We start from the raw sequence: 11,482 nt of genomic DNA on the forward strand, positions 1-11,482 counted from the left end.
ATCTTTTTCCTGCATGAGACAAGGATCAAGAAAACTGGGAGTTTTCCTTCCATCTTTGAAACTGACGTGTCCCGGGGCTGGAAGCCAATTACTTAATTTTTGCCATCCCGGGCTCCCTCCTTGGAGAAGTGGGGCTGGATTCTTCACCAAAACTTGTGGGGACACTAAGTACTCAAACAAATGGTTCCCAGGCAGCTCCGAAAACAACACCCGTGTGCGCACCGTCCATTCCTCAAAGAGTTAATCTCACTCAGCTCGCCTGTCTGAAATACTAAACCACCGGCACTTTCTTGCCGCCAGAAACTTTTAAGTGTCATTTTCTCAGCCCAAGCGGGTGCAGGAACAAGTTAAAGGTGGGGGGTGGAAGGTGGGAGGAAAGGAAGGCAGAATGTTTCGGTGAAGGAGAAAACAGTGTTTGGGAAAATGGGTCAGCGGCTAAAAAGTAAGGCTAGGCAGGCAACAGCTCTGAACAACTTACCTTAGCACCACCAAGCACAGACAGACCGGCCGACAGGGTGGTCGTGCTCTCTCCTTCTCACACTGCACCTTGGGTGGCTCCCGCCTCCCTCCTCCCTGTCCAGGCCCAGGTAAGCCGTAGAACAGGCTCTGAAGCAGGAAGTGGAAGTTGTATGCAAATTTCTACGGAGGCTAAGAAGCCGCCGCTGAAAAATCTCCCTGTGGGCAGTGAATCAACAGCCGAGAAGTCACTTTATTTCTTAAAACAGAAACCTCCTTCATTCCGTAGAAAAGGCCACTGACTGACCAATTAGGGTGCATTTTTTGTTTCCACCACCCAGCTAAGTAACTGTGGAGGAATGTCCACACGGCCCGGATCTCGGGGCTACCGCATGCCCTAACCGTAGCCGGAGAGGGTGCCTGGGGAGGGGGTTGAACTTGGGTGTTAAGATTGGTTATTCATTAGCAGCTCCAAAGGAGGAGGTTGGGGGCAGATAGCGGGGTGGAATATGAGGCAAGAACTATCTGTAGCTGCTTAAAACATCAGCATTTGTTGCCCTTCACGGTGAGGGAGGACTGGCTGCCCACCCCATGTGAGCGTGTGCGCACCCGCGTGCACACACACACACACCCTGCCCATCAACAGACACGAAAAAAGTGACTCCTTTTAAGAAAACACACACACGCACACATGCACACTCCCGTGCACATGCACACACGCACTGTTCTCCCTCTGGCTGCATTTTTCATGACCTCAAGTTTATTTCTTCTCCTTTCTGCTTGTTTAATCAGTAGCCTACAGAAGTTACGGTCGAAGGAGACACTGGCGACAGGATGACCAGGGCAGCAGAGTGGGATGGGAGCTGTGGCCTCTAGAGCTCTGGAGTCAGAGGGATGTGGGGGTGAACTCAGTGATGGCACTGGCCGGCTAGGCACCACAGCTAGATGCCTGGGCAGGCACATTGTGCTTCAGGGGCTGGCCTTGCCTACCTGTTGAGAGGCCCAAGGGTCAGCCCGTGCAGCTAGCCATCTCTCCACCTTTGTGCAGGTGACAGACCCGGGAGCATCCCCATCCAGACTGCCAGGTTCTGCTCAAGTAGGTCCCATGAAGTGGGTTGCTCTGCATTCTGCAAGCAGAGGAAACATGGATTGTTTTTAAAATAACATATACAGGTTGTATATGTTTTGGTATATCCTTACAATGGAATACTATGCAGCTGTGAAAACTCATAAATATGTATGTATGTATTTCTACATTCTTTTTTTTTTTTTTTTAAGATTTTATTTATTTATTTGACAGAGAGAGACATAGCGAAAGAGGGAACACAGGCAGGGGGAGTGGGAGAGGGAGAAGCAGGCCTCCCACCGAGCAGGGAGCCCGATGCGGGACTTGATCCCAGGACCCAGGGATCATGACCTGAGCCGAAGGCAGACGCTTAACGACTGAGCCACCCAGGCGCCCCTATTTCTACATTCTAACATGGAAAAGTGGCTCTGGGATATTATTAATTGAGATATATGATCTCATTTTTGCCAATATATATGCCAGATAAACACATATACATACATATATAGATTCATGTTTGTTCACTGCTGGTTGGCACCTGACACACTGCCCAGAACATAGTAGGCAATCATTCTCTATCTGTCAAATGAAGAAATCATAAATGTCTGGAAAAATACATGCAAACTGTTAAGTGGTTGTCACCTCCAGGGGATGAGATTGAGGGGAACGAGTGAGAATGGAGGACTTTTACACTATTTACACATATGAGCTGTTTGAGTCTTTTTTCCACAAGCATATTTTTTTTAAATAGTATTTATTACCTTGGCCTTGAACTTTCTGCCTCAAAATTATTATTTTAATAATAATCTTTTTTAGTTTAGGGAAAAATAGTTTTCTCTGTACAGCAGCTAGTCCCAGGATACTTGGAGAACAGAGAAGAAAAGAATGTCAAGGGGAGGAAATAAGGAGAGCCAAGAAAAGGGGAGGGGTGAAAATCATTTTCATTTCTCTTCGATCCCTTATACGGCTTGGGAAAAGCCTGGAAGATGCTTCTGTCAAGTACTACCTTCGGAATACAACCCATCAGGAAGAACTGGGAGAATCTTCTTTTCCATTTCTCCTCCCAACTGTTTCCCCAGATGGGAGGCCTGAGGAAGGAAGATAACCAGGTACTAACCAGGTGCTGTAGGAAGATAACCAGGTGCTAAAGTGCTGCTTTTAATAGCTGTTAGCTGGGCCTTCCTCCTGTCTCCATTTATCCTGAACAGAAGGGCAGGCACCTGGAGGAACAGGTTAATGGTTCCTACCTAGGGCCTTTGCTGGGGCCCTTATTGAAAGCAGCCTGAGGACGTAAACTGTTTAGAGAGGGTATTCTGAACAGGAGAGAGACTTGTCTGAATGTGCCACAGGCAGCTACAGGGAAATGTGGACGCAGGGGGAATGTCAGGGAGTCTGGGAAATGAGCACCTCTGTTCCCTAGGAGTCCCCACTGGTGTTTTCAGACTAACGCATACACCCTTTTAGCTGCCATCACGGAGAACCTACCATACGCTACCTGTCAGCTCCTTTAACCCTCCAGCAGTCCCGAGAAAGCCATTTACTGTCATTCCCACTTGGCTTTTGGGAATCCAAGGCTCAGAGACATTGAGTAACTTCTCCATGTTTACACAGCTAGTCTATGGAAAAGGATTCCGGAACTGTCTCACCTCCGGGGGGATGTTACTTCTTGTCCCTTCTTGTCATGTTGTGCTCTGTCCTTCCTACATGCTCAGGTGCCCACAGGTAACTTCCTTTGCATAACTCTTGACAGCACTCAAGAAGGAAAAAAGCTGTAGGCAATAAAAGGGTGGCGCTGAGACTGCCAGTCATAGGGTGCCGCGGGTGTGTATACGGGGCTAGCTGCTGTAGACATAATAGGTAGAGTAGCCAAGATGGGGGTCAGCTCTCTCCCCCACAGTTGGAAGTCTAGGAGGGGAGGATTTGTGTTTGCCAGCTTCTAGAGCTGCTCAGTATTCTTGCAAAAGACATCCTTAGATGAAAGTCAGCTCTTCCCACCTCTGTAAACCAAACCAAACAAAGCCATTTGGACCTGATGTTCAGAAACTCTCCATTCTGCAGTATTAATCCATGAAAAGAAAGGAAAAAGGGAAAGACTCATTCCTTGGAGGAGCCTTGATTTTCCATTTTTAAATGGTGTTATTTCAAACGCTGAAAGGGCAGAGTGAAACTATGGCACTCCAGAAGGAATTTCCCTGAGAAGGGCCCTTGTTCAGAGGGTCCCCTGGCTCACACACTGCTGGCTGACAGCTCTGTGGCATGGCTGTTGAGACAATGGCAGGACGAGAAGAAACACCCAGGCTCCCAGGGTCTAGTCCAGCTCTTCTGGGTATTCCAGTCCCCAAACCTTTAGTGAGTGCTTGCCTTACTCCACACACACACTAGGTGCTAGGCATGCAAACTGAAAGATCCTCAATGGGTTCTTGTGTGTCTTTCAGAAGCAAAAACTGTGTAAGTTACATTTCATAGTTAGGATGGTTATAAGGAAGAGAAGGATAAGGAGGAGGAGGAGGAGAAGAGAAATTAAGGTTGGTGAGGATGTGGAGCAAAGGGAACCCTTGTGCACCGTTGGTGGGAATGTTAAGTGGTGTAGCCACTGTGGAAAGCAATATGGCGGTTCCTCAAACAAAAGAAAAATACAATTGCCATATGATCTAGCAATTCCATTTCTGGGTATATACTCTAAAGAATTTTTTTAATACCCAAAAGAATTAAAAACGGGATCTCGAAGAGATATTTGTACATCTATGTTCATAACAGCATTATTCACAATAGCCAAAAGGTGGAAACAACACAACGGTCCATCAGTGGATGAGTGGATAAGCAAAGTGTGATCTATCCATACAGTGGAATACTAGTCAGCCTTAAAAAGGAAGGAGATTCTGACATGTGCTACAAACATGGCTGTACCTGGAAGACATTATGGTGACATAAGCCAGTCATAAAAGGACAAATACTATGTAATTCCACTTATATAAGCTACCTAGAATAGTCAGATCCATAGGGACAGAAATTAGAATGGTGGTTGCTAGGGGCAGATCAGAGGGAGGAATGGGGAATCATTGTTTCATGCATATAGACTTCCAGTTTTGCAAGATGAAAAGAGTTCTGGAGATGGATGGCGGGGATGGTTGCACCGAATGTGAATGTGCGAAATGCCACTGAACTGTACATTTAAAAATGGCTAAGATTGATAAATGTTATCTTATATGCATTTCACCACAATAAAATATAAAATAAATAAAATAAAAATCCCCAGAGCAGTCGTGCACAATGGGTTTTTTTCACCTCATTTTCCAGGTGAGGAAAGGAAGGTGCAGAGAAGTTAAGTAGCTTTCGAGGGCTACACAGCCGGGTTTGAAGGCTGAGCGAACTCTCGAAGAAAGCCACGCTGCCCCCCTCCACCGAGCTGTCTGGTACCTGCGGGGGGGCCAAGGATGCCCCACATAGGCTGAAGCCACACAGATTCATCTCCTCTCTGTGCCCTTTTCTTTCTCTAGACTACCCTTCTTCTAACACTGCCTTTCCTAGTGTCCTTATTCTCTCCTCTGCCTTCCCCTCATCAAAAGGTGCTCTCAGGAAAAAAAACCTGAGCACTCATTTATACCTGTTACATGGTGTGAATTTAAATCAGTATGCCACCTCTCTGAGGGGTGCTTGCATTTTAAGCCTCATCACCCTCTATGAAATGAAAACCTTTGTTCCATATTAAAGGAATTTCAGGCATCAGGGAGCAGGCGGGGAGAATCTGGAGGGTGGTGTTGGCAGGCAGGGCAACCCGAACCCAAAGAAATGCATTCAATGGTGGAAACTTTAGGCACACAGTTAGAAGGGAGATCTATTTTATGGGCAGACTGATCTTTCAGGGCTCCACCAAGATGTGAGGTGTGGACGCAAGGGAGTTAGGTGGACATTTCACGTTAAACCCTCCCCTTCGAGCAGACTTGGTTGCCTGACTGCCAGACCCTAGTCTTGCTTGGCCTCAGAACTGTGCACATCCTCAAGAGAATCTAGAGGGTTGATTTCCTCAGGGCATCATTGGCCTGACAGTTCTCAATGCCTCTTCTCTTGTTATAGCATGAAATTCTCGTCTCAAGCAGCTAGGTGCAGTAGTTGGAGATCTCTGGCCAAAGAATCTGAGCATTCACTCCTTTAGTGTCGAGAATGCACTTTACGCACACATTAACATAGTACGTTGTATAGAATCGAAGGCAAATCATGTGGATGCAAAAAGCCTGTCTTCTGGGCGCTTACAACCTAAGACTGGGAATTTCCCAGGGAGTAGAACAGACATTATACCAATAGCGTTCAGGTTAAGAGCCTGGGCTCTGAGTCAGGCATCTGGTTTGGGTCCCTATTCCTCCGCCTGCCAGTTGTGTGACCTTAGGGAAGTTTCGTAACTTCTTTGTTCCTTAGTTTCTTAATCTCTGGAATGGGAAGAGTAAGGCCTCTCTCTCTCACAGGTGAGTAAGGCTCCAAAGGTAGCAGTTCTCCTGGCTTTGTGTGAGGAAAGGGGAATGAAGCCTCTCCCTCAGCACAGCCCTTGGTGAGTGAGGACCAGGGTAGACTTTAGCCCCATTTGCCTCCTCAGCCAGACAAATGACACAACTGTGTTCTGCCGCTCTGTGAGATGAGTATGAAGAGCAGATTACATGATCTGTGTGCAGTCTCTGGCATTGTGCTCAATACATACTAGCTGCTATTATAATAATAAATACTAACTATCAAACAAATGCGTAACTCAATTAGAATCGGTTATCAGTCAATACTGTAAGGGGGAAAAACAACAAAATAGTAGATAATACAACTATTCATATGTAGCAGGAAGATGTACTTTTATGCTACCAATTGACTAAAGGAGTATTATATGTCAGAGAATTTACTACAGATCAGAGCATCCAACCACATGTGAGGACCCAGCTGAGGAAAAACCAAAGGTCGGACCACACACCTGGTGAGGGCTTTTGCCCGCCCTGCTCTGCACTCTGGTCTGGGGACAGACGGACAACTTCACCTCTAGGCCACCTGAAAGCATAGTTGTCTTCTCTCTCTAAGCGTGCTACCTTGGTGATGACACCTTCCTGGCAGAGAAAAAAACATGGATTCTTTTCACGTCAGCTTTGCCTACTTGGCAGAATGCATGTAGAAGTAAGAGTTAACAGAGGTAGTGGTGCTATCTATAAGAAAGATGTTCTTAGAATTGTATCTTAAAAACAATAAGATCAGGAAATTTTACTCGTGTGTGTGTGTGTGTGTGACAGAGAGAGAGAGAGAGAGAGAGATTTCATTAGTAGATTAAGCCAAACACAAAACCAAAACCCTGCAACACTATTTCTAGGATTTAGTTTGTCCTCATGAGCTCCCATCCCACTAAAGAGTCAGGGAAACACCTTAGGCTTCCATTCAGAGCAATTCAGTCTCAATTCACTCTCTCCTTGACAATTATTCAGTCTTTTGGTATTTCTGCCTCTTTCTCTTCAAGATAGGGTCTAGCGGTAGAGGAAAGCCTATGTGTCTTCATGGTGGTGGCACAAGGCCTCAGGCCCATGTTGTGGCTTTCCTGTTCTCTGTGGAAATAGTCTTTGTCTCACTGAGCACCTTGCTTTTATCTGAAGATGATGACAATGCATGACAAGCAAGTCCCCTTTTAATGCTCACCTTGGCTTTCCTAGAGGGGTAGGCTGACTTGTTCCTCCCCCTCTCTAGGAGACTCTCTTAAGGAAATGGACCCAGTTTCAGCTCAACCCAATTTGGGTTGTTGATGTTTGCAGCAGTGGCTGAAAGTGAACCCTAAAATCCAGTCTCTTTTTCTGCCACAGTAATAGAATCTTTAGTTGGGCAAATGGCTGCCCAGAATAAAGACTATACTACCCAGCCTTCCCTGTGGATAATATGGCCATGTGGACTAAGTTCTGATTAAGAAGATAGGAAAGTGGGCACCTGGGTGGCTCAGTCATGATGCATCTGTCTTCGGGTCAGGTCATGATCTGAGGGTCCTGGGATTGAGTTCCACATTGGGCTCCTTGCTTGGCGGGAAGCCTGCTTCTCCCTCTCCCACTCCCCCTGCTTGTGTTCCCTCTCTCACTGTGTCTCTCTCTGTCAAATAAATTTTAAAAATCTTAAAAAAAAAAAAAAAAGAAGATAGGAAAGTGTCATGCCCTTCAAGGGAAGAGGCATGATTTCCTCTTTTTTCCACTTATCATTGGCTAGACTGTGGATTTAGTTGTGGATGTAAGCTTTTGGGGACCATGTGGTTGACAGTAACACCCCAAGAATGGTAGAGCAGCAAGATGGAAGTAGTCTGGGTCCCTGATGACACCAGAACTTATATTGTAGATATGAAATAATATATGACTCATATTTGACTTTGATTTGCCTTATTGGAATTTTCCCAATTTTCTCAAGCCCCATCCCCTCCAATAGTCTCAGGTAGGAAAAAGATTTTCCTTGAGAATTGTGGGCATTTCCATTATTAATAATCTCAAGAAGAGTTCAATCATGAAAAGGATTTGAGGACTAAGATTGGCCTTGGACCAGAATGGGAGAATCAGCTCTTCCTCTCTTGGGCCCCTTGAATAGGGCCAGGACCCTGAATAGAGGGCATGTCTTCTGTGGGGAGGTAAGCTAGTCTATGGGAGGAAGTCACAGACTGGGACTCTCTGAATATGGGTAGTTCTAAGTTGGAAACAGACAAGCAAACGGGATCGTGCTGCTGACTGGTACCTGAAGCTGACAAGGTAGCTGGAGCCATAAGACCCTGACAACCCATGAGACAACATATCTCTCTCTCTCTCTCTCTCTCTCTGTGTCACATACACACACATACACACACACGCACACACACACGGTAGAAATGTCAGAATTCTGGGGAGCTCATAGGCCCTTTGAAGAAGCTTAATTTCTAGCAATTGAGGTAGCTCAAGCCCTCACACTTTGAATCTTTTAAAAGAAGTCTTACCAGGGCACCTGGCTGGCTCAGTCAGTAGGGCACGCGACTCTTGATCTCAGGCTTGTAAGTTCCAGCCCCACATTGGGTATAGAAATTACTTAAAATAAAACCTTTTAAAAAAATAAATAAAATAAAAGAAGTATTACCTGACATTTGGGTAGGAGGCGGAAGGCTGGTGCTAATAACAGCTGGGAAGGAGGTGATGTTTGCCCTCAACCTCTTTTCATGGATCAGTTTCCTTCATTGGTTCCAGGTGTCCTTTCAGAGTGCCATCTTCCCAAGAAACTCCTTTCACAGAGAGGGTTGCTGCCTGTTCTGTCCCACCTCCTCCAGCCTCCCAGTGTTATTGCCACCAGGCCTTTTGCTCTCCTTGACCATTTCCTGCCCCAGATCTGGTCAACCCCCTGCCTTCCAGTGCACCCCAGGTTCATAAGGCAGATGTGGAGTAGGGAATGGAAGGAAGCTTAGGCCACAAGGCTAGTGAGCGGTGGGGCTGGGACTTGAATTCATGCAGTCTAATTCAAGGCTCTGAGCTCTCTGCTGTAAGTCCTCCAGACTTCTGAGATCATCTTTCCTCTAACAAATACGGTGATGTAAATCTATCTCCCACATCCTGTGGGAAGTCCAGCAACTCCCCACCATTTCCAGGGCTTCCGGGACAGTCGGGGTTGAGTTATATTCTCCTGCTTATTCCCACTTAAGTCCCTGGTCCCTTCAAGTCCTTCCAGCATTTGCTGGCCTCTCTCCCTGTCCCTTGCCCAGTGCAAGAGTGCTGTCTGTCTCCCTTCTTCCCTGAAACACACCTAAGCCCCAAACTGGCAAGTTAAACCCGTTCCTAAGGACTGGGGAATGTTTGGTCATAACAGAGGGTTGCCATACCATAGTAGAGCTCTGTAAAGAGCTGCAAATTCAAATGGGGCATGACTGTCTGCAGGCTCCTTCCTGCACTTACAGGGATGGGGCAGAGCCCGGCTCTCACCCCCTCCATGCTCTTCCTAATGCCAGCACCTCCGAGGGGCCTCATGCGTGGACACCCTGGCCCATGTTTAAATTCTGTACCACCCCCTTGGAGAAGAGGCCTGCACGGGATCAGGGAATTCTATGGTCCAGAGGATGGCAGAGGCTCGGTGTGGATACACCCAATTGGTCCCAAGCCCGGGTGCTGGCTGGTACAGCTGCCTGAGAGCTGAGTCATCTCGCCCTACCTCTGCCCTCCTGCTACCACATTGGTAGCCCGAAATCAGCTGCGGTGGGGTAGGAATATGTACACAAGGAGAACTGGCAAACTTCCAACTTTCGAACTTTACAAGTCAGTTTTTTGGTGTTTTTTTTTTCTTTCCCTTGGAAAGCCTGTTCATCAGTACACCACTGGCTTTGGACACCTCACCCAAGCACAGGGGCGCAGCCAGGAAGAGGCCAGAGCAGAACCCTCTAAAGCAGTGGTTCGCAGATTTTGCTGCGTATTAGAATCACCAGAGAGCTCTGATAGTGAGCTGGCAAAACTTTAAATAAAGTTTCCCAGGTAGTTCCAACGTACAGCCAAGGTTGCAGAGCAATACGCTGAAACGTGTCTTATCAGAATGCAGTGCATGTAAATTGCCAGGGCGTGTTTTAAGTGACAGATTCTGGTTCAGTAGGTCTGTGGTGAGGCCTGGGATTTGGATTTCTAACGAGCTCTCCGGGGCTACCGACCGATGCTGCTATTCTGTGGACCACAGTCGAGCAGCGAGGGTCTCAAGCGCAGGGCCCTTTGCTTTGCCTGCCATGGAGAATTTCTCCCCGGAGTTACCTTTCTCCGTAAGCCTTGACTGTAGCCATTTTGGGAACCTCTTCTGCCTCCTTTCAACATATTCTGGGTAATGGGGCCACGGTCTCCCTTGGCGCCTGGGGAAAAACCCCAAATTCCTGCCATTTCATTACATGGGTCAAGGTTCTGATACCCATGATGGCCTTATGGAGGCTGATGGTAGTTTACAAGGTCCTGCCTCAGTGTGGGCTGGGTTCTGTCTCAGCAAGTTCATATTTATTTCAAGGCCGGTCCCTGGAATGACTTGTTTGGGGATGTTCCTCATAGAGATGGGAAGTGAGATCTCATCTGAGCTGCCCCAGTGTCTCCATGGAGTTCTGTTTAACAGGCTGTGCATCTTGACAAAACCTGCCACAGAGAGGGTGAGTCTCGGTTTCAGGCAGGGACGGAACATTCACTAAGCAGGACTTGCTTGCCCGCATCTGACACTGGGGCTTTACCTAGGGTGGCTCTGGTTTTCCTGCTCAGAGGCACAGTATTCTCAGGATAACCTGGAAAGCCCCAAGTCTTCCCTCGTCTGCAACTGCCTTTTCCTTCAATATCTACTCCAAGTGATAGCGAATCCCTACCTCATCTCCTCTTGGGCTTCGGACGTGCCTTACAGCCAACTCTGATTTCCTGTTGGCACCGAATAGGGGTACAGTTCAACCTCCCCCACAGTGAGAGCCCCTCGCCCCCTTCCCTGTCCCTCCCATGCTCCTGATCAGCTCACAGGGCCACTATCACCACTTTGTGACACCGAACAGATTTTAGCTGACGGTTTAGGGACAACGGAGGGGAATGACAGCCCAGGGCAGACCAAGTCAGCAATCTTAAAATGAACTCTGAAGCCTTCCAGCGTCATTGGCCATCTTTCACCTTAGGATCCCTGACCTTGGTGTGGCTCCCTCTCTCCAGAGACCTCTTCCTCTCCCTCCCTCCAGGGTCCTTGTCTTGGCATCACCCAGGGAAGACAATAGTTTTGCATCTTTATCAAGGTTGTACTACCTACTTCTTTTTCTTGGTGGCGACTTTCTCCTTCCAGACCACTGTAAAGGATCTCACTTTTTACGGCCAAACATGTCCCATCGGGGTCATTCCATAAACAGCCATTTCCCACTGAGATCAATACCAAGTGCCAAAAGCAACCATTACTTTATCTTTTTGTAATGATTTTTTTCTTTCTTTTATATCAGAAATTCTAGGAAGATTACAAACAAATTAGGAA

General features: G+C 47.1%; 1 protein-coding gene across 6 annotated transcripts in view; it reads right to left on the reverse strand.

The window, feature by feature from the left end:
• Nucleotides 1–8,998, reverse strand: part of TRAF3IP2 (TRAF3 interacting protein 2) — a 48,538-nt gene extending 39,540 nt beyond the window's left edge. For 2 of the 6 annotated variants that reach the window (XM_064598000.1, XM_064598002.1), the window contains exon 1: nucleotides 8,615–8,998. In XM_064598000.1, coding sequence (XP_064454070.1) covers nucleotides 8,615–8,621 — 7 coding nt within the window. In that variant the 5' untranslated portion in view covers nucleotides 8,622–8,998. Of the gene's footprint in view, nucleotides 1–478; nucleotides 676–1,446; nucleotides 1,584–8,614 lie in introns of all 6 variants that reach the window. The other 4 variants (XM_054505504.2, XM_054505506.2, XM_064597999.1 and 1 more) reach the window with 4 other exon arrangements.
• Between the last annotated feature and the right edge of the window lie 2,484 nt (nucleotides 8,999–11,482).

The sequence above is a fragment of the Mirounga angustirostris genome, unplaced genomic scaffold (genome assembly GCF_029215605.1).
Source record: "Mirounga angustirostris isolate CCGP_5_RB_7025 unplaced genomic scaffold, mMirAng1.0.hap1 SCAF_8, whole genome shotgun sequence".
In the NCBI taxonomy this organism is placed as follows: Eukaryota; Metazoa; Chordata; class Mammalia; order Carnivora; family Phocidae; genus Mirounga; species Mirounga angustirostris.